Source organism: Diplodia seriata (assembly GCF_021436955.1).
Source record: "Diplodia seriata strain FDS-637 chromosome Unknown scaffold_3, whole genome shotgun sequence".
NCBI classification, from domain to species: Eukaryota; Fungi; Ascomycota; class Dothideomycetes; order Botryosphaeriales; family Botryosphaeriaceae; genus Diplodia; species Diplodia seriata.
Window position 1 is genome coordinate 3124843 of NW_027117310.1, and position 27769 is coordinate 3152611.

The 27769-nt window shown below is 57.4% G+C and overlaps 9 protein-coding genes across 9 annotated transcripts; 7 read left to right on the forward strand and 2 right to left on the reverse strand.

Annotated features, from left to right (window-relative positions):
• Nucleotides 1–38: 38 nt before the first annotated feature.
• On the forward strand, nucleotides 39–910 carry YOP1 (ER membrane protein DP1/Yop1; the record flags this gene model as incomplete). Its single annotated transcript, XM_066775105.1, has 6 exons — nucleotides 39–89; nucleotides 213–419; nucleotides 478–486; nucleotides 557–582; nucleotides 639–734; nucleotides 793–910. The coding sequence occupies 6 exons, from the start codon at nucleotides 39–41 to the stop codon at nucleotides 908–910; spliced, it is 507 nt and encodes a 168-aa protein (XP_066635224.1).
• A 1852-nt stretch (nucleotides 911–2762) lies between these two features.
• SLS55_003635 (uncharacterized protein) lies at nucleotides 2763–4600 on the reverse strand (the record flags this gene model as incomplete). Its single annotated transcript, XM_066775106.1, has 4 exons — nucleotides 2763–3630; nucleotides 3694–4191; nucleotides 4237–4399; nucleotides 4516–4600. 4 exons carry the CDS (start codon nucleotides 4598–4600, stop codon nucleotides 2763–2765), a joined length of 1614 nt encoding a protein of 537 aa, XP_066635225.1.
• A 1479-nt stretch (nucleotides 4601–6079) lies between these two features.
• On the reverse strand, nucleotides 6080–6706 carry bet5 (Trafficking protein particle complex subunit BET5; the record flags this gene model as incomplete). The annotated part of the gene is made up of 3 exons (XM_066775107.1): nucleotides 6080–6356; nucleotides 6411–6615; nucleotides 6670–6706. The coding sequence occupies 3 exons, from the start codon at nucleotides 6704–6706 to the stop codon at nucleotides 6080–6082; spliced, it is 519 nt and encodes a 172-aa protein (XP_066635226.1).
• A 954-nt stretch (nucleotides 6707–7660) lies between these two features.
• On the forward strand, nucleotides 7661–9055 carry SLS55_003637 (uncharacterized protein; the record flags this gene model as incomplete). Its single annotated transcript, XM_066775108.1, has 3 exons — nucleotides 7661–7994; nucleotides 8052–8461; nucleotides 9029–9055. The coding sequence occupies 3 exons, from the start codon at nucleotides 7661–7663 to the stop codon at nucleotides 9053–9055; spliced, it is 771 nt and encodes a 256-aa protein (XP_066635227.1).
• A 2375-nt stretch (nucleotides 9056–11430) lies between these two features.
• Nucleotides 11431–12909, forward strand: SAT4 (serine/threonine-protein kinase HAL4/sat4; the record flags this gene model as incomplete). The annotated part of the gene is made up of 1 exon (XM_066775109.1): nucleotides 11431–12909. The coding sequence occupies one exon, from the start codon at nucleotides 11431–11433 to the stop codon at nucleotides 12907–12909; it is 1479 nt and encodes a 492-aa protein (XP_066635228.1).
• A 937-nt stretch (nucleotides 12910–13846) lies between these two features.
• On the forward strand, nucleotides 13847–17141 carry SLS55_003639 (uncharacterized protein; the record flags this gene model as incomplete). The annotated part of the gene is made up of 3 exons (XM_066775110.1): nucleotides 13847–15979; nucleotides 16030–16369; nucleotides 17092–17141. 3 exons carry the CDS (start codon nucleotides 13847–13849, stop codon nucleotides 17139–17141), a joined length of 2523 nt encoding a protein of 840 aa, XP_066635229.1.
• Nucleotides 17142–18657: 1516 nt separating this feature from the next.
• Nucleotides 18658–20246, forward strand: gsk3 (glycogen synthase kinase 3; the record flags this gene model as incomplete). The annotated part of the gene is made up of 7 exons (XM_066775111.1): nucleotides 18658–18703; nucleotides 18772–18944; nucleotides 19020–19103; nucleotides 19169–19517; nucleotides 19591–19784; nucleotides 19846–20050; nucleotides 20107–20246. 7 exons carry the CDS (start codon nucleotides 18658–18660, stop codon nucleotides 20244–20246), a joined length of 1191 nt encoding a protein of 396 aa, XP_066635230.1.
• Nucleotides 20247–21881: 1635 nt separating this feature from the next.
• cbc1 (Nuclear cap-binding protein subunit 1) lies at nucleotides 21882–24792 on the forward strand (the record flags this gene model as incomplete). Its single annotated transcript, XM_066775112.1, has 3 exons — nucleotides 21882–22170; nucleotides 22230–22711; nucleotides 22765–24792. The coding sequence occupies 3 exons, from the start codon at nucleotides 21882–21884 to the stop codon at nucleotides 24790–24792; spliced, it is 2799 nt and encodes a 932-aa protein (XP_066635231.1).
• Nucleotides 24793–25619: 827 nt separating this feature from the next.
• Nucleotides 25620–27451, forward strand: SLS55_003642 (uncharacterized protein; the record flags this gene model as incomplete). The annotated part of the gene is made up of 2 exons (XM_066775113.1): nucleotides 25620–26823; nucleotides 27411–27451. The coding sequence occupies 2 exons, from the start codon at nucleotides 25620–25622 to the stop codon at nucleotides 27449–27451; spliced, it is 1245 nt and encodes a 414-aa protein (XP_066635232.1).
• Between the last annotated feature and the right edge of the window lie 318 nt (nucleotides 27452–27769).

Genomic DNA, 27769 nt, shown 5'->3' on the forward strand with positions numbered 1-27769 from the left:
AATCTTCATCACCCAACCAACCCCCCACACTGTACACAATGTCGTTCCAGGAGAAGGCTCAGCACCAGATCTCGCAGCTCGACAAAGAGGTACGTTGCCGCCCGGCCTTCCCTGCCCGCTCGCGGTCGCAATCTCGACGCCGAGCACGACCACCGCTCCGTCACGACCACCGCTGCGCTAGAGCTCACCGCTGACCCGTCACACGCCTACAGCTGTCGAAGTACCCGGCCCTCGTGAACCTCGAGAAGCAGACCAATGTGCCCAAGGTCTACGCCATCCTTGGCGTCGGGGCCATCTACTTCTTCCTGATCTTCTTCAACATTGCCGGCGAGTTCCTCGTGAACGTCATCGGCTTCGCTCTGCCCGGCTACTACTCGCTGGACGCTCTCTTCTCGACCACCAAGGTGGATGACACTCAGGTACGTGGCCCTAGCACACCGCCCCCGCACATTCCGAAATAGCTAACAGTTCTCGCAGTGGTTGACGGTACGTTGCACAAGAGCCCGCTGAGCTCCCCGCCATCGTTTTGATTGTTGCTGACACATTTCCTGTACAGTACTGGGTTGTGTTTGCTTTCTTCACGTAAGTGCCTGATCCTGCGCTTATCGCTCCGTAGCTCTGACTGATAACGATTGCAGCGTGTTTGAGAGCCTGGTCAATGCTGTCTACTGGTTCCCCTTCTACTACACTTTCAAGTTTGTCCTGATCCTCTGGATGGCCCTGCCCCAGACTTCGTAAGTTACTCTGGATCCGACGACGTGCACTGGACGGTCGGCTGACGCATCTACACAGTGGTGCCCAGGTTGTCTTCCGCTCCTTCATCCAGCCCGTTTTCTCCCGCTTCTTCTCGCACAGCGGCTCCACCGCTGCCAACCTCCGTGCTACCGCCGACCAGGCCAAGGCCGAGTAAAGCGGTTTTCGCATTTGAAGCGAAGCAAAACGAAAATCTGGGCTGCAGCTGCTGCAGCTCAGCTAGCTGGACATATTCCGAACCGGCAAGCTATCTGCGGAATATCGACGAGCGACTATTGATCATCTTTTGAATGAAGGCAAGCTCCGGGGAGCGTGCGAAAGGTAGAGAATGCAGGGGGATGATCGAGTGTGGAAGGATGCAACTACGACTGCTATGGATAGACGATTCCGAGTAATGACAAAAGGGATGTGCATCAAGCTTCACGTGTTTCTGGTCCAGTTGTGTTTGTGCGGGCGGGTTCCTAGGCTTCACGCCATGCTTCTGCGCATTTCTGCTGCTCGTTCACCGCTTCGGCTCCTTCGTCGTCGCTGGCTAGCGCGTTCTTCTTGAGGCGGAGGTGAGATTTCTGCGCCATCATGACGAAATACCCCATACTCTGCGTTTCCGCCGGCAGTTCTCCACTAAATTTCACATGCTCGACGTTCGGTCGCAGTCCCATGTTAGCGATCCCGGTCGATCTCGGGTCAGACAGGCATCCCGTCAACAGCGCTTTCTCTCCAACGCCAAAATTTGTTGTAGTTCCAGCTAAGTTGAGCCAAGGCCGAAAAAGAAAATGAAGCGCGCTTCGCTGGCAGACCGCTCAGTACGAGGCTGCCCTGAGAGTACCAAGTTTTTCGTACCCGACAGCCCGACCACGTCATAAGCGCCTGTGTGATTAACTAAAGAAAACCCGGGGGATTTCTCGGTCCCGTACCCCATTTTAGCTCCAACAACGCATCAGCCGGCAGCCTGTCGTTTGCTAGCCGCGCGTTCGGATCGGATCGAAGGGTTTGCGGAATTCCATTCGAGAAGGAGCGTGGAACCAGGCCCAAGGCGCCCAACGCGTGAGCGTGTTGGAGGAATTCGCTGTTGACGGCGGATTATGTAACGGGCGTCGCGCCTTGCCCGATTGGCTGAGAATGGAGGCTGGCGTGGTTGGTTGGCGGTGGAGCGCTCTCTAGTGTCTTGACGTGGAGGCGCGTATTGAGATGATAGGAAATGAGACCGTATGTATGTATGCACAGTACATGCATTATTGTCCCTCGAGTCTGAACAGGCACCCAGAGCGACGGTTCCGTGAATACATATTGGAGACGGCGAAAATAGAGGCAGTCTAGCGCCGGCTGTCAACCAAATGTTGCACGAACGCCTTCCCCTAACAACTGGCTGCCAGTGGCTTCGAGTTGGACATCCAGGAATGTGTTTGTCCGTGTAATAATGGCGCGAGTGTTCGTACCGCTGATGTGGTTCAGGGCGCGAGAAATGATCATGCGATACGCTAGACCTCCAACCCAGCCCTTGTTAGTGGGATGGGCTTTGGTTGAAGGATCGAGCGGGACCCGTGCAGGTACCGTTTCCCTTGTTGTTTTGACCATCACTACTCCGCACTGCTTGTTTTGATTTGCAGGACAAGCCATGGCATTTGCACAACGACTGGGCCATGCGAAACTTATCTCTGTGCATACACTTTATTCGCCCATAGAGAGAGTATAAGGTTTCGTGGGATGCAGAAGGGCAAAGTCTTGTAAAGTTGGCCGGTGTCATTTGCATAATTGTGTCAGCTGTGCCTGTGTTTCATGCTCATATTGTAAACGTTTTGAACGAAGGCTCGCGACTGTTGTAGGATGTCTTAGACTGGACAATAAGTTGACCTCCCACCTCAAGACACCCTTTTGTCTACGAGCTAATCTACGGGATAGTAGAAGCACCATTTGTTTTTCACCGTCTTTGTCGATATCAATGTTTTCATCCAGGATTGGAGTTGCGGCGTCGTAATTTTGCCAGTCCGACAGCAACATTCCCAGTCCATCTAATGTTTGTGACCATGGTGGTGATGGTGGCCATCCTCTCCATCATGCTCGTGCTCTTCACCCACCGTCCACTCTGCCCAGTATGAGTCATCCCACCACTCGTTCAGCTTCTCCTCCTTCCTCTCCAAGTCCAAGTCTTTCCTGCGCATAAGCTTCTCCCATTTCTTGAACTCTTTGTCGGTCAACAGACAAGGGTCCAGGATTGCTTTGATCTTTTTCTCGTCCAAGCTCTCCCCAATAAAGACTATTTCCTGTCTTCTGTCTCCCCACTCGCCGACGAAGTCCTTCTTGATCGCAGCTGCGACCTCTTCATCCGGCGCCCACTCTTCCTCAGGCAACTCGCAGTACCACTCTTGCTCATACTCGACGCGTAGCATCGCGCCTGCGGTATTCCATGAGCCTGCTTGCTGTGGCCTCGTCGCGAACCACAGCCAGCCCTTGGAGCGGTGCATCTTGGCCCAAATCGGGTCGGCGGCCTTGGCGGCAACCACGGCGGCCGGGTCGGTGGGCAGGGTCTTGAAGAAGGGGTCCTCTTCCCCGTCGTCGTCGTCCTCCTCCTGCTCGATTAAATCTTCGCCTTTGGAGTCTTTGCGCTTGGACTTCGCTTGTTGCTGGGTAGTCTGGCGGGAGGATGGGGCGTCGGGCATGGCTTCATCTTCGGTGCTGACGGCATTGGAGCTGCCCTTCTCAGAAGCGGCATCTTCCGCCTCAAAGTCTTCTTCCTTATCCTCGTCGTCTTCATTTTCGTCTTCGTCTTCGTCTTCCGGTTCAGGCTGGATGAGAACGAACTTGCCAGCAAGCTGCTTGTACAATCTCATCGGGTCAAAGGGCTTGCGTGCACGATAGACGAAGCTGTTGATACCGTATCTGTGATAAGAAAGGAATTAATGAGTAATCGACTGCTTGATAAAGAGCCGGTTGCAAACTCACTCTAGCGTTTCGGGCTTCGGCGCTACCTTCTTCTTGCCATTCACATCCATCACGAACATCTCTTGCAGGCTGGCCAGCCAACCGCTCATCATCCTTGCCTCATCAAGCTTGAACGCACCGGTGCCGACGATGTCCTTGGCGTCTACCTGCGCGTGTCGCGTCTCGATGATCTTGGCCTTCGGGTTGAGGGTCTTGACGCAGCCTCGAATGCGCTCGCGCGTGGCGCGATCCACCGTGTCCGTCTTGTTGACGACGATGACGTTGGCGAACTCAATCTGATCGGCCATCAGATCCGAGACGGTGCGGTCGTCCTCGGCTGGCACCTGTTCCGCGTTGCCATCACGCGCGTAGCGGTCCGTCAGGAAGTCGGCCGTATTGAACTCGGCGAAAAAGCGGAAGGCGTCCACGACTGTGACCATGGTATCGATGCGGGCGATCTTCTCAAGCCCACCGGCTTTGGCACTGTAGTGTTTGATGATACGATAATCAGAAGAGAGCCTACGACAAAGGTGACGGGTGGCCAGGCTCTACGCGTGTACATACACTCTCTCAATGACCTCACGGTCGTCCAGGTGAATCTCTTTCGGTATGTCGAGCATCTCTGCACTGAGCGCAGCTGTGAAAGTCTCTGCAACCTGTTGTGGCTCGCTGATGCCGCTGCTCTCGATGAGGACGTAGTCGAACTGGCCACTCCAGCCCATGTTGGCTAGCTCAACCAAGAAGTCTCCGCGGAGGGTGCAGCAGATACAACCTAACCGATTACATAAGTTCATAGATCAAGGCGACGTTGCGAAGTGTAGACAGAGCGGTGTGGAAGCATACCATTTTGCATCTGGACGAGGTTGGCTTTGTCTTCCTTTCCCGATAGCCGAGCGACGTGAGCACCGTCGATGTTCACTTCAGCCATGTCGTTCACAATGACAGCAATTTTCAAGCCATGGGTATTGGATTGGAGGATATGCTTGAGAAGCGTCGTTTTCCCACTACCCTTTACCTCTGTTAGCTTTGATTGTATGGAGTAGCTCCATGAAGCTCGACTATTAGCTCGGTCGGGTCTTGCAACACCTATGAGATATCGAAGACAGTGAGGGGCACATTGACATACCAGGAAGCCAGAGAGGACAGTGACCGGTAACAGTTTCGCCTCCATCTTCCTCTTTGCTCTCGTTGCCACCATTTCCTTGAGGTTAGATGTAGGCAAGGGGGAAGAAGATAGAATCGTCCGAGTGAAGTTGAAAGAGGAGGGAGTTGATGAGGAAGCTGCCCCACGGATTGAAAAGCAATTTATAACCTGCTGCAAAATGTGGCCTTCTGCCAGGTTCTTCTCAAGCGACACTCAACTTCAGTAGAGTACCACGGTACGTTGACGAGATTGAGCACCTTGGTGTCCATGAGCACCTTGGAGGATGCTCGGGCGGTTTACAGGCCCATCTTTCCACCCACCACCAAAACGATCTACCAATAAAGATGCGCCGGATGGTCAGCAATTACTGTTGCTTATCTCTCTGCTCTGCGAATGGCTGGTTGTCGACCCGTCTTCAGGGGTTCGACATTGACTCGAGGCGGATGCATTTTTCTCTGACCAACGACAAGCTAGAGCGAAGCGGGCTAATTGCATTGTTTGAGATGTCAGTAGCAAAGTTTAGCAGAGAGACTACCTCCGTCTCATAAGTGATAGTCACCTTCAGAACAAGATCCATGGAATAAGGCATGGTGGTGTTACCATGTGCGGAGGTGACTTGGATTCCTGCCGGAGAGTCATTGGAAATTTCCCCTGACGTCCCACGAAAATTACTGACCTCTCGACAAGATCGGGTCAGGTACATGGCAGAATCTAGATGTTAGACCCGAAAATCACACAAGAATATCCAAACGTAGCTTCCAACTACCCGCGTGAGCAGCATGCAGTTTTTCGAATGAGACAGGTCTGAAGAGGGTCGAATTCTTTAGCGACTTCCGGCGAACTAGGGCCATCATGCTCGCGGCATACCTCGTAATTGGTGATTCTCATACCAGGATCGGAAAGCAGGTGAGTTGATGTACAGCCGAAAAGGAAAGATCACGCACAAATAGGGTGGACGTCATGCTAGTGCTTTCGATTATTGGTCTAAATGTTGACAGGCGAGCAACTTTCTACGCCAGGTATTTCAGCTCCTCATCATCCCCACGCGGAGGTATGGAGGCCATAGGCTCAACGAATCGCACACAATGGGTCGTCTCTAGTATAGGCTGGGGTCGAAACATCGTCGTGATTGCTTTGGACTCTTCACGTTGGCATAACGTGGTGAGATTTGCGTGACAGTCGAATTGGGTCACTGAGACTTTTGAGGATCAATCCAGTTGGCTTCTGGTCTCATCCGGGAAAGACGCTGTCCTGTTACAACAGTTAGGGATAGTGCTCGATAGAGACCGACGCGTTAGTGCTTACAATGAAGCTATCTAGTCCCAGCTCGAAGAGTTCGTTGGCCACCCCAGCACCACCTGGATGTTCCACGGGCGAGAGAGGATTCTTCACGACAAATTCGACGTAGAGGTTGGCCCATATTTGGTGTAGAACTATGCGGAGGTTGTTCGTTTTCGTGTCGGTGAGCATGACGAACTTCAGACGGGTCGGAGTTTCGTAGTAATGGAGCTTGTATTCGCCGGTGCGGAAGGAAAGGAAGCTGCGGGGCCGTCAGCGACAAGCGTACATATAGCTCCATGGCGGGGGCGCGTACGTATCATCCTCTCCACCTAGCTGCTTGACCATGTTCCGTAGGGAGAAGACGGCGCCGAACATGAGCTTTGCATCGTCTTCTTTAGACAGGGCCTTGCGACCAGCTTGAGGGTCGCCGTCGCTCATGAGACTGCCGCCAGAAGTAGGGCGACCGGCCTTGGTGTGGCCGGAGGGACGCAGCCATCGCTTGCTGTAGATGCATTCGGCTGCAAGACGGTGAGCAGGCTGCGCAAGTCAAGCGCGAGCGCGGGGCGGCGTACTATGGCGATCGAAGATGTAGAAGGAGTAGATGACCATATTGGCTGGTCCGGCGGCGGCTGTCGATCGGGGATGGTGCGGCGAGATGCGGGCGAGATGCGGGATGGGTGGATCGGAGGTTCATGGAGGCCGACGCTGCTTTGAGTTCATCCCACGGTCAAGCTTTCCAAGGCGACAAGGGTCCAGGAAAGATCGGCCTGGCGCGGGGTGCAAGCGCATCAGCCTGAGCTTCAACCAAGCCCACCGCGCTGCAGCGCACACACTCCTACCTCCTCCAAGCCCTCCGAGCTGGTTATACCCGTGCATTCTTACTCCATCGCTCTTGTGCCACTTTTCTCCGCCCGCCTTTGTCTGCACCCCGGTGGCAATGCCGCAGCCCTCGTCGCGCTTGCAACAGCACCTCTCCGCTGACGACATCCCGGGCCTATACCCCTCTGACAACCTTTCCCTGGCCGTCCCTGATCCAGACGAGTCCGGCAGACCCCCCGCGATCAAGCATGTGTATGCGCCCTGCAGTTTGCCGCATTCATTCACCACTGAGGCTGACCCTGATGCTTTCCGCGAACAGCTCTGCGCCGGCTTATCAGAGTCCCCTGCGCCACCACCGCCGCGCTCCCTCTACCAGCAGAGAAGTCAAAGTCTGTTTTTCGTGCCCAATGACCCGCGCCACCACCCATCCTGACTATGCTGCATCGTAGGAAACGTTGAACGCGCGATCCGAGTACAGCAACAGCGAAGACGATGGCACAGCTCAGCACCGCATCAACCAGTACATAATCGATCAGGAGATCGGGAGGGGCTCGTTTGGCGCTGTTCATGTAGCAGTGGACCAATATGGAAACGAATATGTAAGGAATCTGTCGCAACGGGCGCGCGCAGCACCCTTTCAGCACGTGGCAATCATATACAACCGAGGGTTCTGTACTGAAAAGATTTTCACAGGCGGTCAAGGAGTTTTCAAAGTCACGATTGCGGAAGCGAGCGCAGTCGAACATGCTTCGTAGTCCCGGCGTCAGGCATCGCAAGAATCAGCATTCTGCTGGCCGCGGCTTCAACCTTCCCCTTCACCGTCACTCCGGCAGTGAACCTAATAACTCTTTGGACCTTATCAAGGAGGAGATTGCTGTCATGAAGAAGCTCAACCACCCCAACCTTGTATCGCTGATCGAGGTACTCGACGATCCGGACGAGGACTCGTTGTATATGGTGCTGGAGATCTGCAAAAAGGGCGTGGTCATGCGCGTTGGTCTGGACGAAAGAGCAGACCCGTACGATGACGAGCAATGTCGATGCTGGTTCCGCGACATGATCCTCGGTATAGAGTATCGTAAGTGATCGAAACTAAGGACCATGCGCTATCATAGACTGACTGAACGCTTTCTAGTCCATGCGCAGGGCATCATTCATCGCGACATTAAACCGGACAACTGCCTGATTACCGATGATGATGTTCTGAAAATCGTCGACTTCGGTGTCTCTGAAATGTTTGAGAAGGACTCGGAGATGAAGACTAAAAAGTCAGCAGGCTCTCCTGCGTTCATGCCTCCTGAGCTTTGCGTCCCGAAGCATGGCGATGTATCTGGCAAAGCCGCCGACATTTGGTCAATGGGCATCACGCTGTACTGCTTGCGCTTTGGGAGGATACCTTTCGAGAAGACCGGAATGATCGAGCTCTACGATGCAATCAGAAACGACAACGTTGCATTGGAAGAGTGCGAAGTGGACTTTGCTGATCTGATGCATCGGATATTGGAAAAGGATCCAGACAAACGCATCACTATGGACGAGCTCAGGGTATGTTTTCAAATGCAATCTCCTGTTGGTTCAGTGAGTTGACTGGTTCAGAACCACCCCTGGGTAACTCGAAGAGGAACGGACTGCCTTTTGCCAAAGGAAGAAAACATCGCCGCTATAATCGAACCCCCTACCGAGGAAGAAGTCAATGCTGCGATCACAGGAAACATGGGGCACTTGATCACTGTGGTAAGCATCCCCGCCTTTCGTTGTATGGTCGAAACTTACACCACGCCCAGATGAAAGCGGTAAAACGCTTCAAGCAGCTGCTATTCAAGAAGCGGCCTGACCTAATGCAAGGAATTTTTGGTCACCGCATGGTTGCACCTCCGCTCTCGATGCGCCCGTACGGCAGGGTGGCAAGGTCGAACAGCGAAACGACCGACAAAAGGCAGTGTGTGGAGACCAATTTAACAATAGAAGGCGTCCATCACGAGATAGACGCGTCCCAGAAGGTCGACCAGTTGGCGGATCACCTCCATGACGCAGGTCTCGCGACACCTGGGAGTGCGGGGCAATCACCAAGGCTGGATCCTCGAGACACGCAGTCATCACTGACTCCTACAGAGCCACGAACACCGCGACTGGAGATAGGCAAAGGACAGGCCCATGACCCCCTAGAAGACCAGTTGTTTCTTGACCTCAACTGCCCCGCAGGAGAGGAATTGCCCCCTGACCACCAGCATATGGTGTGCGAATCGCCAGGTGCGGTGGATATCGACGTGTACGAAACGGCTTACGAGGAAGAAGTGCAGAAAATCTTGGCTGAGCGCGGGATGAGGCGGCCGACGCTATATCTCACCCGGCGCGTGGAGGGCAAGGAGTCGATCCGACGGAATCCGAGCCTTTTTGATGCCTTGCAGTTGGGCAGCGAAGGGCCCAAGCCTGCAGTCTCGGCGCTAGCCAAGCTGGTCGAGAAAGCCAAGAGCAACGTGCAGAGCGACGCGGGCGAGGCCTCTGGGGAAAGGGCGGCCTGATCGCCTACCGGGGCACTCAATGACAGCTATTCCTGGGGCAGGACGAGGAGCAAAAGCAATCAACGAGGCAGCACGAGCTCGCGGCCGGCCGCGGGCGTGGTGCATGTCGATACATACATGTAATTCGCGAGGGAATACAGCATAGACAACAGAGGGATACACAACCGCATAGCACAAGAAAGCTTACTTGGATCGACGGCATTCGGCGGGCGTTTCCGTACACAGGCCAACGGCCACCTCGTGGCCTCTGTCGCCCTCTTCATTCGCTGTATAGTGGCAGGGTAACCTCAATGGCGCATGTTCGAGATTACTGCCGTTGTGTCTACAGAGTGGTAATAGGGCATAACATTCGGCTTCTTGGCGGTGCTCACATTGGTGTCACAGGAGGGGCAAGCGGTATCGGGAGGCCTTTCATCCTGAAGCCACTTAGGCACCCCGCCGTAGGTAAGCTGATGCATGCAGGGCAGGAGTACCTGCGCGTACAGAAGGGAGGCGTGCGGCATTTCTAGGGTATTGTCGCGTAGAGCCGGCCGGAGCTGCAGCACCAGCAAGTCATATTGTGCGAACACGCGAGCTGTGGCGGGGGCGATCGCGCGTGCAGAAGTCGGGCATTGCATGGCGCGATGTGACGGTCGCAGGCGGGATGCGAGCGGGGAGGTGGTGTTGAGGCGAGGGCCCCAGGGCCCCAGGGCCCCAGGGCCGCAGGTCGCCGGATCGGGGAGGGCTACACTTGCGGATGGTGTTGAGGTCGCGGCGGTGAGGGATTTAATCATTGGTCTCCCGCTTTGCCGTCGCTGCGCTGGACCGGCTCTTCTGAGCGAGGACGGCTCCGGATCGAAGGGCTTCCTGGTTTTGTAAGCGCGAGGCAGTGCCGCGTCTAGCGCATCCGGGATGGCAGCGCGGCCTTTGGGTTCAAGCGAGATTGGAGAGGGGCTGTCCAGCGGTCGGCCGCATCGTCACGGATTGGGGAGGTTGACGCGCGCTCGTCCGGCGGCTGATGCGGATCGTATGGCCGGCCGGCTGCGACTTGCGGGGCCACCTCGCCGGCGAACGCCACAGCCACGCGCAGGGCTGGCGGCGGGCACGCAGCGGGAATGCCAGCAGCAGTGCAGGCGGCTGGCGGGCGGGGAGCGTGGGCGCGTGAACGGCGGGGAGACAAGCTCCGGACAAGCCAGCGCCGCCGTCGTGGACCTGCTGGAAGACGGTGGATACAAGCAAGGCATGACGTACAGTCGCTGTCCAGCTGTCCAGCTGCGGCGGGGCTGAGAGCCTGCTGCGCCCGCCCCAATCACCCGCACAGCATGCCGCAGCACGGCGAGCGCATGCGGCAGTGAAGAAGGCCACAGCGACGCTCGTGTGCACCGCGCAACAGCTGCTGCGGCTCTCTCTGCCCGCGGGCCCCACGGCCACTCTTGCACAGCTCAAATCTTTTTCTCCCGAGGACCGGTGGTTGTAAAATAGCGCACACACTGGCACGTTCTTCCACTTCCGCCCACCACGCTGCCCGCGCTTGAATAATCACTTCAAATCCGCCGCCTGCGACAGCACGCGCCCCCAAGCCCGCGCCTGAAAAGCGAATCTCTGCCCTCCCCGTGCCTCCTCCCGCATTCGCGCACTTTGGCCCTGCGCGCCTCCGGCGGTCAACAACGCCCACGGTCCGTGTCACACGCCGGCGCAGTTTGTCAGCCGGTCGAGTCGCCAGCAAGTGGCTGCTCCAAGCACTACGCGCCTCGGCTGCCAAGGAAGGTTCGCCTTCCTCCGACCGCTTTACCTCGCTGTGCCCACCCTGCTCCCCACGCTTTGCGGACAACCTCATCCTCCCCCGACAGCGGGCGCTCTCCCACACAACGCCGTTTTGCGAGACCAATAACACACCCTCCTGGGCTTTGCCCCAGCCCCGAGACTCTCTAGTCTCAACCGACTGCGCGCCGCCGACTGCCCTCTTCTCCGCCCGTCACCGCCTTTAAGTCCGACCTCACACCCTGTCACATCATGGCCAACAAGACCTCACCGGCCGTGAGCTCAAAGGCGACCGGCTCTCCCGTTGCCTCCACCTCCGCCTCGTCGATCGCCTCGTCCGACGGCAACTTCGCCCTCCCTCCGCCGCAGCATGCCACTCTTGCGCCGCCAGCCAACGGCGCGCAAGCCGCCGCCGCTGGCGCCGCCGCAAGGCCCAACCTGCCCGCGAAGAAGCCCACCATGAGCTCGAGGATAAGCGGCATCTTCGCCCGCCGCGAGGATTCCCGAGACAGTTCCAGAGTCAACCTGGCGTCCGAGAAAATCCCCGAAAAAGTAGCTGAAGCCAAGGTGGCGAATGGCGACGGCCCGACCAGCTCGCCCAAGCCAGAGCCGCGCCGTCAAGCCTCCCTGAACGAGAAGAAGCCTGCCAGCTTGGTGGATCGCTCCAAGAGCAATGCCGAGAAGAAGAAGGAGCAGCAGGCCGCCGCCAACATCTCGAAACGTTTCAAGCACCTTGAAGATGGCGGCCACGAGCACCAACTCCGAGTCCAGAGGCGCGAGGAGAAGCTCAAAGATATGTTCCAGAACTTGATGCTTGGAAAGAAGAAAGAAGCGAACCCCGAGGAGCAGCCTCTGAGCCTGATGTCGGGGTGGGTCGACCAGCTGCGCAACGACAAAGAGAAATTCAACATAGACCACAAGACCGGTGCTAGCTCTTCCATGACGCTGGTGCAAAAGTACGGAAAGTGCCAGGAGATCATCGGACGCGGCGCATTCGGTATTGTCAAGATAGCCCATAAGCAAGACCAGAGGGACCCCAAGCGCGAGCAGCTGTTTGCCGTCAAAGAATTCAAGCAGCGCCCCGGTGAATCTGACAAGAAGTACAACAAGCGCCTGACCTCGGAGTTCTGCATTTCGTCTTCCATGCATCACCCAAACATCATCAACACGCTCGATCTCATCCAGGACGAGAAGGGTGAGTTCTGTGAGGTCATGGAATACTGCGCCGGTGGAGACCTTTACACTCTCATTCTCGCGGCCGGCCAACTCGAGGTTGTCGAGGCCGATTGCTTCTTCAAGCAGCTAATGCGCGGCGTTGACTACCTTCACGGCATGGGTGTCGCCCACCGTGACTTGAAGCCCGAGAACCTTCTTCTCACTTCCCATGGAGCAATCAAAATCACCGACTTTGGTAACGGCGAGTGTTTCCGCATGGCCTGGGAAGAGGAAGCCCACATGACCGCGGGCATCTGCGGTTCGGCGCCCTACATCGCCCCCGAAGAATACGTGGATGAAGAGTTCGACCCTCGAGCTGTTGACGTCTGGGCTTGCGGCGTCATCTACATGGCCATGAGAACCGGGCGCCACCTTTGGCGAGTCGCAAAGAAGGGCGAGGATGAATTTTACACCAAGTATCTCGAGGACCGCAAGGAGGAATCCGGTTACAGGCCCATCGAGGTGCTCCGTCGTGTAAGGTCACCCCTCCCCCCCGAATCTATCCGAAACGGCTAACAGGCTGGCAGCGCCAATGTCGGAACGTCATATATTCGATTCTCGATCCCAATCCTAACCGCCGCTTGACCGCAGAAGAGGTCAACCGGTCGGAATGGGTTGACCAAATACGTCTCTGCAGGGCCGGAGACGAAGGATTCTAATGCACTTGGGTGGGACATTTGGGATTTGGCGTTGGAAGACCGCTCACTTGCGATGACGATAATGCTCTTCTGCCGTAAGTCTCATGATGGTCCGTAGCACTCGACGCGGGCCCCTTTTCTCTTCGAGCTCTCATTGCACTTCTTTTTTCGGCGTATGCATTGCTTTGTTCGAGCGCAGCATACCCTTTCCATGGCATGAGACGCGTTATATCTCTGCGTGCATGGCGTTCGAAGGCATGCTCGGGTCTAGGTGCGCGCAATTTCTCTTTTCATTCCCCCCTTTTTTGTTTTACCTGATTGAAGCACGCACATTGTTCATGTAGAGTGACGAGAAGGCCGGATGGGTGGTTCTTTGAAAGACGGTCCTTAGCAAGGCCGATGCATGCATACGGGCAAGTTTTGGCGGCAGCGGTACTTAAAAAGGATCAAGTATGTCTACGCGCTCTTGTGAGAGAGGCAGCGATTGAGGGCGGGGGCTGGTGGCGAGAGCACGGCATGGGTGGCCGCCCCCGCGCCCGGGACGATAGTAAATGATAAATCAGATGTTGGAAATAAAGCAGTGCATATGCGGTGATCGGAAAAGTCTGCAGCGCGGGAAGTGGGCTGCAAGCCAGGGAGGCAGTTGGTGGTTGGTTGTTGCACACCGCTGCGGCGAATGCCGGGGTCCAGAAGGCGCGGCTGAAAGACCTGAGAGCTGGCTTCTTCGGCCTATGACATCGCCTCCTGCATCTCTCCTGTGCTGCTGCGAGCCCTTTCCTATGCGCCCATCAAGTGTCGACTGACATGTTCAAGCAATGTGCAAGCTTGGCCGACATGTCTTCCTCGCGGCTGTTCTTCTGCACTCCGTCGCCTTCGCCGATACTACCACCGAGCCTCCCTTCGACGTCCACTCGCCGATAAGCTCCTTGCCGTCCGTCTCCACCTGCAGGTCCAGGGAAATCAACTACATCACCCACACTTTGCCGCAGCAATGCCTAAAGTCACGTCCGCCACCTCCAGCTACTGCGACTGCTGCCGCGAACGAGACCGTGGCCGGCGAAGCCGGCCCTTCAGCTCCGGCGTCTGTCCCCACAGGCAGTGATGCTTCTGGCCAGGCAGAAAACGATACCATTTCGAGCTCCACCACCAGCGCGCAATCACCCGGCGGCTCTGGTGCGACCGACGAGGCTTCCGCCACTGGATCGCAAAGCGCAGCGGGCACTGCGCAGTCATCCGCAGAACCAGCGCAAAGCGACGGCCGGAAACCTGGCGAGCCCGAGGCCGAAGCCGAAGCTGAGGGCGACTCCCCGCTGGACAATGCCAACTTTCTATCCTTCGAAGAGTGGAAGACACAGAACCTGGCGAAGGTTGGGCAGTCGCCGGAGAACGTGGGACAAGGTCGCGGGACGGCTGGCACCCAGGGACGGAAGCCGAGGCCCGTCAACATCAACAGCGAGTTGGATTTTCTTGGAGAGGACACGGAGATCGAGCTGGACTTTGGATTTGGCAACAAAGCTGACCGGGCGGCAGCCGTTTCGGCCTCGGGCCAGCAGCAGGCGGCGGCGGAGACCGCTGAGGACGGCGCCGCCGCGGAGCTGTCACACAGGCCGCGGAGCAAGGACGCCGGGAAGACTTGCAAAGAGCGCTTCAACTACGCCTCCTTCGACTGCGCCGCCACGGTGCTCAAGACGAACCAGCAGTGCAAGAGCTCGTCGTCCCTCCTGGTCGAGAACAAGGATAGCTACATGCTCAATGAATGTGGTGCCGAGAACAAATTCGTCATTGTTGAGCTTTGCGACGACATTCTGGTCGACACCGTTGTTCTTGCCAACTTCGAGTTCTTCAGTTCTATGTTTCGCACCTTCAGAGTCAGCGTGTCCGATCGTTACCCGGTGAAGCTGGAACGCTGGAAGGAGCTGGGCACCTTTGAGGCCAGAAATAGCCGGGACATCCAGGCATTCCTTGTTGAGAACCCGCTAATTTGGGCCCGTTACCTCAGGATTGAATTCCTTACCCACTTTGGAAACGAGTTCTACTGCCCGGTGTCGCTTCTCAGAGTGCACGGCACGACCATGATGGAAGAGTTTCGCCACCAGGAAGAGGCGGCTCGCGGGGAGGAGGATTTGGATGAGGTTATGGAGAGCGAGAGCCAGGCCCTTCCCGCCATTCAACCAAATGCACACGAGCAAGCGCCTGTTGAGATACCTGCTGCTGAACCACCCAAGGAAGCCGAACCAGCTGCGCCCTTGGATGCACCCTCTGGAGGGGCTGAAGATTCAACGCAATCTGAGACGGCCAATCAAGGCGTCGATGCCTCTCCCACAGCTGAGAATCGGCCCACCCCCAAGGACAGTGCTACGTCTATCAACGTTGGCGTGGCAGACGGTAGCACGAGTCAAACTAACTCGCAGCCTGTCTCATCTGTCACACCACCAGGCCATTCAGGCTCGGCGGACCAGCCGTCTAGCAACGTCACTCAAGCGTCGCCTAATCAAACCGACGTTGAACAGCCAAAACATGCATCGACCTCGACGGACGGTCCACGCGTAGAGGCAGGACATTCGGCCGGTTCCAGCCAGAATGCCACGAATGCATCCACCAGTGCTTCGTCCGACGGAGACCAGAAGAACCCTCCGCCTCCCAAGGATTCATCAAACGTGGCAGTAAATGGCACGTCGACGAGATCCGTCCAATCTGGCGAGGGAGCTAAGAATTCGGCAACGCAGCCACCAAATGCGACGCCCACGACTCAGGAGAGCTTTTTTAAGTCGATACACAAGCGCCTACAGATGTTGGAGTCCAATTCGACGCTGTCGCTGCAGTACATTGAAGATCAGTCCCGCATTCTCAGGGATGCGTTTACCAAGGTGGAAAAGCGACAGCTTGGAAAGACGGAGAAATTTTTGGATCAGCTGAACAGCACGGTCATGGCAGAACTAAGAGAATTCGTGAGTGTCTCGTCCACGTGCAGCGCACATAGGCCGCTAACGCACTGCAGAGGCAGCAGTACGACCAACTCTGGCAGTCGACGGTGATTGAGCTGGAGAACCGTCGCGAGCAGCATCAACGGGAAATGCTGGCCATCAGCACGCGCCTGACGCTCCTTGCCGACGAGCTGGTCTTCCAGAAGCGGATGGCGGTGGTGCAGTCAACGCTGATTCTCCTTTGCCTCGGGCTCGTGCTTTTCGTGCGGTCGGGAGCCAGCTACCTGGAGCTGCCGCTGGTGCAGCAGATGATGCAGAAGTCCCAAACGGCATTGCGCCTGCAGTTCGACAGCCCGGCCAGCAGCCCCCCTCCCAATTACCGGCGGCACGGCCATTCGTCGTCGACCGAGGAGCGTAAGCGATTCCGGTTCTTCGGCTCGAGCAGCGGGAACTTGTCAGACGCGTCGACGGACGGGCCGCGCAGCCCAGCGCTGGAGTTTTCGCCGCCGACGCCGACGTCCGACACGGAGGGGGAGGTGTTGTCGGGCGAGCAGAGCCCGGAGCCGCTGCGCAAGACGCACAGCAGCCCGTCGACGCCCAGGGGCTTCAGGGACGGGAGCAAGCTCAGCTGGGAGCGGGCGAGTGAGGCGAAGGTGCTCGGGGTGGGCGACGGGCAGACTTTAATGAGGCGGAGAAGTCCGCTCCGGCGCGGCGAGAGCGTTGGCGACCTTTACGAAGGGTCAGAAACGGAGCCCACCAGACAGAAAGGCAACGGCAAGGCTGGCGGCGCAGATCCCAATCAGCCTGGAGATTCGGGTGGGTCGGCGTCAGATTCTGACGACTGTCTCGGATATATATGACGCGCGCCACACGATGGCGAGGGCTGCCGAATAATGATCGAACGGGGTAATGTGTACTGTACTTGCCGCTGCTGGCTCCGTGGGCGCAGCGAGCTGGCCGCGGGCGGACTGACTTGTTGGCAGCTAGAAGCAACGCCGCACGTGGTGTCTGTATGTGGAGGCGGCGTGCGTGTTTATTACGTTGCGCAGGCATAGAGCATTGATTAATTGATGACCAATTGAGGCGCGAGATCCACCGCGGCCTGGAGATCTCGGGAGTACTTATTTAGGGCGCAGGTGAGGTCTCGCGAGAGCAGTTCATGCCATGCCAGAGCCGCTTCCCCTAACGGCAATGCGCTCGTGAGGGAGATCGCCGGCTCGCGTGCTGGGGCGGGCAGGCCTGGCGCACGTGCTTTGCAGCTTGGTCAGAGGTGTCGAGACGGCAGGGCCATCATCATCAGCCATGCAGCCCGCGCCCGATGTGGAGCCCTGAACGGCTTGTGTCCGAACTCTATTGACTAGTCCAGGCCACGTTGTGCCGGGTAGTTGCTTGGCTAGCAAAGCAGCGCTCGCCGCGCGCGGGCTATTTTTGCGACCCGGCGCTCGGACGCGCTCTGGCGGGCGGGTGCGGTGCGGTGCGGTGCGGTGCGCTGGGCCTGAGCCTGAGCTTGCGTGGGCGTGGGATGGATCGCGGGCTGCGGCTGAGAGCTCGATGGCGGCGGCGGCGAGGGCTGCTGGGAGCTGGCGCGCGAGTGGCGCATAGTCATGAGCCCGGCGCGGGGCTGGCCATTGCAATGACAGAGCGAGCGAGCGCATGGAGCCAGCAGTCACGAGCACACCTCGCGCTGTAGCCTACCAGGCGCCTCAAACGGCGCGGAGTCAGCGTGCCCCTGGCCGGCGGACTGGCCACTGGCTGAGGGCCCTCTGCGTCCCCCCTCCTCCGCCAGAGGCGATCCTCCGCCGGGCCTGAGCAGCAGCAGGCGCTGCGGCCACTGCCTCTGGCCGAAAGGCGCCAAACACCATGGCTCGCGACGCTGCGCCGGGCCCTAGACGCACCCTAGACCCGCGGCGGCGGGAGAGCATGCCTGCTGCTGGGCTGGTCCCGTCGTGCCTGCCGCTGCCCGACTGACGCTGCACGTGATGTCCCAGAGCCCGCCGACGCACTGGGCGGTTGCGTCGAACGAACACGCACCGCAACCTCTGCCATCCATTCCCCAGCCCTGCTGCATCATTCTCCCTCTGCAAAAGCCCTCACGCTCCTCGCGTTCTCGTCGTGCCCCTCCTAGACCCCTCCGACGCCCCTCGAGCGCTGCGCCGGGCCTCCAGGGACGCTTAACCTGATTCACGCGCCTTGTGACCCGCAGAGGCCTCTCTACCTTTAGCGCGGCGGCCACTCTCTCCAGACGGGGCCGCAGCATCATCACCTCCGCTTGTCATTCCCTCCGAAACCACGAGCCCCCCGCCCGCAAGCTCCTCAACTCTCGCCCTCCCACCGCGCCGCACCCCATCCACACCCACCCTGCGAAACCCGCGCGCTGCATTGCGAGCCCGCTCCAAGCTGCCCGTCCCGCTCACGCAGCGTCGCCAATCGACGGAGCCCACGCCCACCACCACCACCCGCCCTCCTCCTCCGCCGCCCGCGCCGCTGCCCCAACGAAGCACCATCGCCAACAGCTGCGACGCCTCGAGGTACACCCGCGCCGCCCACCACCCGACGCTCCGCCCGAGAGAGCGCCCGCTGCCCACGACGGACCTCGTCGTCAAGCCCAAGCCACTCTCCCGCCGGCTCCTCTCCACCAGCCCGCCCTTCTCGCGATAGCAATTCCCCCATTCTGACCCTAGCACTCGGCTGAGCACGCCGCAATGTCGCAAAACCGGCCATCGGCTTTCTCGAGCCTACGCATGGGTGGTAAGGACGCAATGCCCGCCCACCAGTCCGTGTTGTGTGTTGTGCATGCTGGCTGACGTTGCTCCCAGAGGTCATCCGGGAGAAGGTCCAGGACGGCTTGACCGGCGAGTACAAGGACCTGGCCTACACGCAGTGCAAGATCGTCGGCAATGGCTCGTTCGGCGTCGTCTTTCAGACCAAGCTCTCGCCCAGCGGCGAGGACGCCGCCATCAAGCGGGTCTTGCAGGACAAGCGGTTCAAGGTGCGCCCGCCGAGATGATCCCCTCTCCCTCTCCCTGTGCGATGGACGTGCCCATTGACTCGTGACGCATGACAGAACCGTGAGCTGCAGATCATGCGCATCGTGCGCCACCCCAACATCGTCGAGCTGAAGGCTTTCTTCTACAACAATGGCGAACGGGTACGCTGACGCCGCATTGGCATTGCCCCCTCCCCGTAAGCGACTCGGCTGACAATCGCCCGCAGAAGGATGAAGTCTACCTCAATCTCGTGCTCGAATACGTCCCGGAGACCGTTTATCGCGCATCGAGATATTTCAACAAGCTGAAGACCGTCATGCCTATTCTTGAAGTCAAGCTCTACATCTACCAGCTCTTCCGCTCTCTTGCCTACATCCACTCGCAGGGCATCTGCCACCGAGACATCAAGCCCCAGAACCTCCTGCTCGACCCCAACACCGGCATTCTGAAGCTCTGCGATTTCGGCAGCGCAAAGATCCTCGTCGAGAACGAGCCCAACGTCTCCTACATCTGCTCGCGTTACTACAGAGCGCCGGAGCTGATTTTCGGGGCGACCAACTACACGACGAAGATCGGTACGTCATCGCAATTTCGGTCGCTTCTCTTGTTCGCGTGACTTGCTTACCTAATACGACGCCACCCCTATAGATGTGTGGTCTACTGGATGCGTGATGGCAGAGCTGATGCTCGGCCAGCCGTTGTTCCCCGGCGAGTCGGGTATCGACCAGCTTGTTGAGATCATTAAGGTCTTGGGAACGCCGACCAGGGATCAGATTCGCACCATGAACCCGAACTACATGGAGCACAAATTCCCCCAGATCAAGCCGCACCCGTTCAACAAGGTATGAAAAACTTGGGCGATAAATTTGGTGTTATATTGCCACATTCTGACAGGATCACCAGGTTTTCCGCAAGGCTGATCCGAACGCGATTGACCTGATCTCCAAGCTCCTCGAGTACACGCCCACTCAGAGGCTTTCTGCAGTCGAGGCAATGGTTCACCCCTTCTTCGATGAGCTCAGAGACCCTAACACCAGGTTCCCGGATTCTCGTCACCCCAACGGCGCTGTAAAGGAGCTGCCGAACCTCTTTGAATTCACTCACCACGGTATGCCCTTTCTCCCAAATGTAAGTCCGGAAACGAGTGGCACTAACGATTGAAAGAACTCTCGATTGCTCCTCAACTCAACTCCAAGCTTGTGCCTGCGCACATTCGCCCGACACTGGCCGCGCGGGGGTTAGACATGGAGTCGCCCGACTTCAAGCCGCTCACGAAAGACCAGATGATGGCTCGGTTGGACTAGAGAAGCCCCGGGCATACGCGTCATGAAGTCATGTTATGTCTTTCATTGCTCTGGCACGGCATCTCTTTTTCTCGGCCCAGGCTTGGTTTCAAAGGGCAAAGAATTGGGTTGATGGCCGCTGCCTTCCAGCGACAAACATGGAGGGCACTCGAGTACACGCGCGGCCCGTTACCCGGATGGACGGAAGCGGGAAAAAATTTCCACGAATAACAACATGTTTCCTTCGTCGGGCAGACGTCTAATTTGCTCGGTCCTCCGCGCTCTGGTTGCTCCGTAGATGTCACTTGTTCTGCCCAACGGCGCTTCTCGAAACTGGGTACGCAGCAATCAAAATTGAAGGGTTCTGATGAAAGCCGGGAAGCTTGAAGCCAAGGCTTCTGCATGAGCGTCTTTCTTTCTTTCTTTCTTTCTCCTTACTTCCAATGTCGGGTTTCCAGCTTCTGTTGTTCAGTCTCCATCTTCGGGCTCTCCCTGGGGTCATTTGGGATACGCGGTGAGCTTTGGCTCGGGATGTGGACGCGCGGGACAGGCTCTGGGTTTTCGTGGTTGCAACGTGTTGTATCGGTGAGAGGAATACCAATGGTGGTAGATTTCAACATTTTTTCTTCTCCTTGTTCCCTTTTCTTACCCCATTTTTCTGAAAGCGAAGTGAGAGCGGCAGCGGCCTATTCCTCCGAAATCTTCTCCTCCACCGGTGGGTGTGAAAAATATTTTCTTGCTGTCTCCTTTCATGCACTCGTCAAAAGACTCGGAAATCGGCTGCTTCTTTGACAAAGCTTTACTTATTCCGCGGGAGAAAGGGCTGCTGAAAAAAATGGTTGGCTTGGATTTCATTGCTGCTGCTGGAGACGATGGCTGCTTTGGTTATGGAAGACATTGCGCGTGAGCCATATCTGGTTCACGCCACATAACAACCAAGGGTGGGGATTCTTTGCTTTCCTGGACTGGCAATGGTGCGGGTTCAGCTTGACACGGGGCTCAAGAAACTGTCTCTTCGACTTCAAGATGTTGCTTGATCCGTTTTCCATCTTCGCCGTCATCATTATCGTTGCCCATGTCTGGTCCCATCATCATCGTTGCGCGCATACAGACTACACACACAATCACAATAATGCTTAGGCAATTCAGATGCATGTCACCTTCTTTCAGTCAGGTGCTCGGCCTGCATACAGCAAGTGCGCTAGATGCAGGCGCGGAGCACCTGCACATGCACATGCACGAGGTGTTGAGCTTGTGAAGAGTTGCTTAAATTGGGCATGGCTCTTCAGAGCACAGCACCTCTTCTTCATCCGCACCACCGGCGCCAACGGTAGCAATCACTCTGCTACACCCAGCGTCTTGGCCTTGCGAACATCAAGTGGTTCTGCTTTAGCTATGGCGAACGCCATGGAAGGTATTGCCTACCAGGATGCCTCCACGTACCATCGAGACATCCGTGAGGTAGCAATGGAGTTCAGACAGCACGGCCACGATGGCTTGGAGGATGGTGAAGTTGAAGACGATATGGGCGGGGCAAGCCCAAAGCGATTGGAGCTCGCGTCCCATTTCGAGTCGACGATGGTGTTGGACGGGGTGAGGCGCGAGACCAAAGCAAATACGCCAAACACGCCAAGCCAACCGGCTGTTTCTCGGGAGATGCGTGTGCCCGTGGGCCCGCGCAAGCTCTTGGAAGCTCGCAGGCGCCGCAACAATTCCTGGCAAGCACACTCGCGCCGCGTTCCCAAATCCACCTACTACTCCGTCTACCAGGACTGGGACAAAGTCGGCGACTTCTACCGGCCTGCCCCGTCATCCTCGGACTCGCACCGTCCCCGCTGGGCCCACACCGAACTCCACGCAGACGACGACATGGCTGACGGCCCGTCGCCGCGGCCGTCTGGCCGCTTCTACGACCGCGGCAACAAGCGCAAGCGCAGGTACAATGGTACGCACATGCCCCTTTCCACTTGTTCCTGCACCGAGACTGACCCCAATCGTGCGCAGATGACGAAGGCGACGACCGCCGCGACGACCGCAGGCCTACGCGCCGCCGCATGGAGGAGCCCATCGTTGGCAAGCTACGCAGGCAGCTGTTGACCATTGCCGAATCTCCCGCCAGGGACGCTGAGGATGACGCGCGCGATATTGCTCGCCTTGCTTCGGACAATTTCGAAGACGACGAGGCCAAGGCAAGCTTCCTCCACCTGCTGCTCCAGCTCGTCACGGAGCAGCCTTTCAAGATCCCCTTCTCTGCCGCCGTCGTTCTCTACATCAACGACACGAAGCCCGAGCTCGTCAAGGAAATTCTCAGCGAGGCCCAGAGAATCACGCAGGAGAATCTGGAGGCGGGCAATTGGAGGACGTTCAAGCTTCTACTACGCTTCCTAGCGTGCCTTCAAGGCTTGTTCGAGGGCGAGGGCGTTCTGTCCATCCTGGACGAGCTCTTTAGCAGGGCCGTGGACCTGCAAGCTGCTTCCTCTGAGGATGTGAGTAGTTGAGAATGCCCAGAGCCTTTGGTACAAGCTAATGTCTTACGCAGACCGTTGGACTAGAGCTCGTCAAGATCATCCTTCTCACTATCCCCTACGTCATCTCTACCGGTGCTCCCGGTGTCCAGGAGAGCGCAACGGCTATTCTCGAGAAAACGGGAATCGTTGCGTCCGCCTCGCATGTTTTGGAGGCAATGGTCGAGCAATTCCCGGGCGTTGCAGGAAACACCGACGAGAGGCCGTTCGGATACCAGAGTATCATTGGCTCTCTGCAGAAGCAGCTCCAGAACGAGGCCGAGAATGGCTGGAAGCTTGCGTTCATTCCGAAGCCTTACAAGCCTGCCAAGAGGGAGAATGGCTCCGAAGAGGATAGCAAGGAGCCTACGAAGTACGAGTTCCCGGCCATCACCGTTCCCTCACCCGTCAATCCCGGACCGCGGCCTCTGTTTCCCGAGTCGTACTTTTCCTTGTACGCCGACCAGGACGTTGAGACTGTTCCCAAGACCGCTGACATCGCGGCGTCACTGCTCCGCGACTCGCTCGTTGACACTATCAACATTCTCGACTACAATCGTGTAGCCGTGGCCAAGTTCTTGATCGAGATTGACTGCTATTGGGCCCCCGGGACCTTTGTGAAGCGCGGCACTCCCTTCGACAGGCTCAAGGAAACCGACGAGGACACCGCCTGGAAGCCCGAGGATGTCGCGGTCGACGCGGTATTTTCGCAGATGTTCACGCTCCCCACACCTGAGCACAAGCTCGTTTACTACCACGCCATCATCACCGAAGCCTGCAAGCTGGCTCCTGGAGCCATTGCCCCTAGTCTCGGTCGTGCCATTCGCTTCCTGTTCCGCCATGTTGATGTCATGGATATGGAGCTTGCCTACCGCTTCATGGAATGGTTTGCTCACCACCTGAGCAACTTCGACTTCCGCTGGAAGTGGGTCGAGTGGTCCGACGAGGCTGATATGCCTAACGTTCACCCGCGCAAAGCTTTCATTATTGGAGCTTTGGACAAGGAGATTCGCCTGAGTTTTGCCAAGCGCATCCGGGAGACCCTGCCCTCAGAGTGGCCTAATCTAATTTCTGAGGCCAAGGAGAAGGATACTCCGGACTTCAAGTACGAGTCCGACCAGACTCCCTACGCTCCTGAGGGCCGTGAACTTTTGGCCCTGCTCAAGAAGAAGGCTGCCGAGGACGAGATCCAGGAGGTCATCAACAAGATTCACCAGCAGGCTGCAGAGCACAACGTTGCGGACGTGCTCATTCCTTCCACTGATGCCTACGTCACCTGCATCTGCTACATCGGATCAAAGTCGCTCTCACACGTCCTCTCTTGCATTGAGCGCTGCAAGGAACGCCTTCTTGCAATTGGGCCAGCTTCAGAGACTGCTCGCAGACAGATCATCACGAGCGTCGCCGAGTATTGGAAGGACCAGCCCGGCATCGCCGTGAACATCGTAGACAAGCTGCTCAACTACACTATCCTCTCGCCCATGGGCGTCGTGCAGTGGGCGCTTGGCGATCGCCTCGGCGCGGGTGGCACGCTGTCTGAGAGCTGGATCTTCGAGATGGTTGCTGGTACCGTCGGCAAGGTCACCAATCGCGTTCGTCAAATCGTATCCGCCAGGCTCCAGAAGGGCTTGCCGGAGGAGCAGTTGCAGCTGCTGGACGACACGCTAACCAAGGAGCGCGACGCCATGAGACAACTCTTCCAGGTCATCGACGACGTCACAACTGGCGTGTCTCAGGGCGCCGCCGACGGCTTCATCGAGGCCGACGGCAGCAAGGGCATGGACGAGGAGCAGGGCAAGTTGATCAAGGCCTGGGGCGAGCGCTGGTCCCGCGTCTTCAGGCGGAAGGCAGCGGTCGAAGAGGCCATTGTCGGCGAGGCCATCGTCGAAGCCAAGGTCGCTGCGCTGCATGCGGCCATGGAGGAGGAAAGGGTCGCGGCGGAAAAGGCGGCTGCAGAGGCCGAGGCGGCGGCTGCTGAGACCGCGGCGGCTGAGGCCGAGGCTGATGCGGAGGATGCAAATGGCACGAGTGACTTGATGGCTGTGGAGGAGGCTGCTCCATGAGGTGATGAGGCATTGCGAAATGCGTGGTCGGGAAGGCGGCGCGTCGGGACTGCACTATCAACATGATATGTGCTGTATACTAGGGCATCCCCTTTTCACCAAATTTTCTTTTCCTAATATCTCATGGTCGGTAGCAATACTCAAGACTAGGCTGGAGGAAGCACAGGCGATTGGTTGGCTCGGCCGAAAAGGGGTGTCGATTTGCTGGATAACCAGTATGGGGAAGACAGATAGCAAAGGACAAAAAGACCAAAAAACATTGCATAGGGATCTAGTCAACTTGCCTTCACTTTGCTCGTTCATCTTGTCAGTGTTGTAAGCATTAACACATCTCGTTGTCCGACCCATTTGCCTCAGTTTCTATCCTGTCATCTCAGGCCAGCAACCCCAATATTGCAGCAATCACCAAGGTTTAGCGGAGGGCCTCATTTTCTAGGTACGAGTACGTGCAGCTATTACAATTAAGGGCACAATGAATGATTGGGCTGATAGACATTGCAAAGGATGGATGAGCGATAATCGGGAGTGAAGTGAATGCCTAGGGCTTGTTTATTCGAATTTGGATCGTACGCGCATCGCCAATTGCCGTATGTGGTAGACTGTTTACTTCCCTACGAGTTTATGACTACCAGTACACGGTTGCGCGCTTGGGCGTGATTTTCGGTCCCCCCGGCAAGCTCGGACAAAGCCTTTGATCCCCGCATCACTGCGCCACGAATCCAACTTCCGCGTCCACCACAGCATCACTTCACCGCCACTCAAGGACAGAGCTCGACAATCGCTCCGCACATCGTGCAGAGCAGATCTGCGCGACCAAAAATGCCCCGATGGCCGCTTCGGTAGCCCTTGACCCATCTTCGACCAGCTTTCCCTCGCCTAATGGCAATCCAACCACGCCTCCAAGCAGCGATCTTTATCAACCGCTGCCGCCACATTCAAACACCGTCCGTCTTCTGGAAATACAACCCGGAACGCTGGCAGAACCAATCCACTGCCATCTATTTTCATCCAGTCTAGACCCTTCTTTGGCACCGCCCTCGTACGAAGCGATATCCTACGTATGGGGCTGCCCGGACCTCCGCGAGCCCGTCCGATGCAATGACACCACCATCAGCATCACCAGCAACCTCGCCGACGCGCTCAGGCGCTTCCGCTCGCCGACCGATGGCCGCGTCGTCTGGGCCGACGGCATCTGCATCAACCAAGCCGACGACCGCGAGAAGGGCCACCAGGTCCGGCTGATGCGCATGATCTACAAGCGCGCGGCGCGCGTGCTCGTCTGGCTGGGTCGACCAGCCCCCGGAGACGAACAGCAGCCCCGAGCCGCGTTCGATGCCCTCTGCGCGCTGGCAAACCAGACGCGAGCCGCGGGCGAGCCACCCGCGGCATGGGACGACGAACAACCCTCCCCGGCCATCACCACCACGTCCTCCTCGACACGTCGCACCGACCCCGACGACAGCCTGCCCCCGTCCCAGTTCTCTAGCGGAACCGCCAACGGAGGGCGCAAACGCACGTCCGCCCTCCTCGCCGACCGCTGGGCCGCGCTGGCGCCCTTCTACGCGCTGCCCTGGTTCCGCCGCGTGTGGGTGATCCAGGAAATCGCCCTGTCGTCGGCCTCGACGGCGCTGCACTGGGGGCTCCCCCCCTCCTCCGGCACCGGCGCGCGCATCGCGTGGTCCCACGTCGCCCGCGCCACCGACCGCATCGTCGCGCTCAAGCACCGCCTGCCGTTGCACCGGCTGCCGGGCGCGCTGCACGCGCACCTCATGGGGAGCCTGTGGCAGGCGGAGCAGCGGCGGAACGGTAGCAGAATCCCGCTGATGACGACGATGCTGAGTGGTGACGGCGACGGCGACGACGAGGAACGCATGACGTTCGAGGAACTGCACGCGAAGACGGTCGCGCTGTCGTTCGTCGCGAGCGACCCGCGCGATCGCGTGTACGCGCTGCTCGGCATCCCGACGCGGGAGACGGAACCGGATGATGGGGTGCTGTATCTGGAGCCGGATTACGGCGTTAACTTGGTGGGTGTGCAGGTTCGGCTGCTGCAGAAAAGGCGGATGATGGCGATGGAAAGGGGAGTGTCCTGGAGAAATATACCCAATGAAAGCTTTGGACAATGAATTGCAACAGCATCCTCATGCATTCTTTTGAATGCATGTACATAGAACTATATATGACTGCCCCAGTCAACCGAGTGGCCTTCCAGTCAAGTTTTGGTAGAGGGTAGAGTGTGCCGTCTTCCCAGCTCACTCTCTGGCCATCGTATCAAGAGGCGCTGTGGGATGAACATCAGTCATTGTGGACCGTTGAACGCTTCAGCAACAGTTTGTTATTGTCTCTGTATGTATGGGCCCTCTGACTCCATCCTGATATGTACAGTAAAGTCGAAGCATTCCTTGACTCTCGGCACAGCCGTTCCATGCACCATGCTCTCCTTCCAGGAGGCGGCGATCTCAACGCTTAGGAAAATGTTTCAAAAGAAAGACTCCTAGAGAGAAAAAAAATCCAGAGAGGTAAAAGAAAAAATGAACCAGTCTCTGTGACGCCAAACGCAAAGAGCAAAAGATGGACTTGGAAAGTTGGAGAAAAGAAAAAGTATTGAACATTCGTAGAACCCGTGAACATCGTTGCCTGCTGGGATCCCCCTGAATAAAGAAAATGCAGAAGTGACCGAAAGAATTGAATGGAGGACAAAAACAAGAAATGCCTGTCGCTGTATGTGAAAGCCTTCCAGGACGTGTAAGAAAATTGATTGGAAGCAGATGGAGCGAGATTGCGATAATCTGGGAGACAAGTAAAGACGCAAAGAAAAGCCCTATATGGTATACAACGCCTGAATGCATGCTCTACTGCCAAGTTTCCTTCCGTAAGTAACCCTTATTCACAAACCCACCCTTTAGAAAAATTTTCTTTTCCCGAATACCTTCCCAATACCCTCTTCTTCATAGGCGACATACGGATGGGTCAGCAG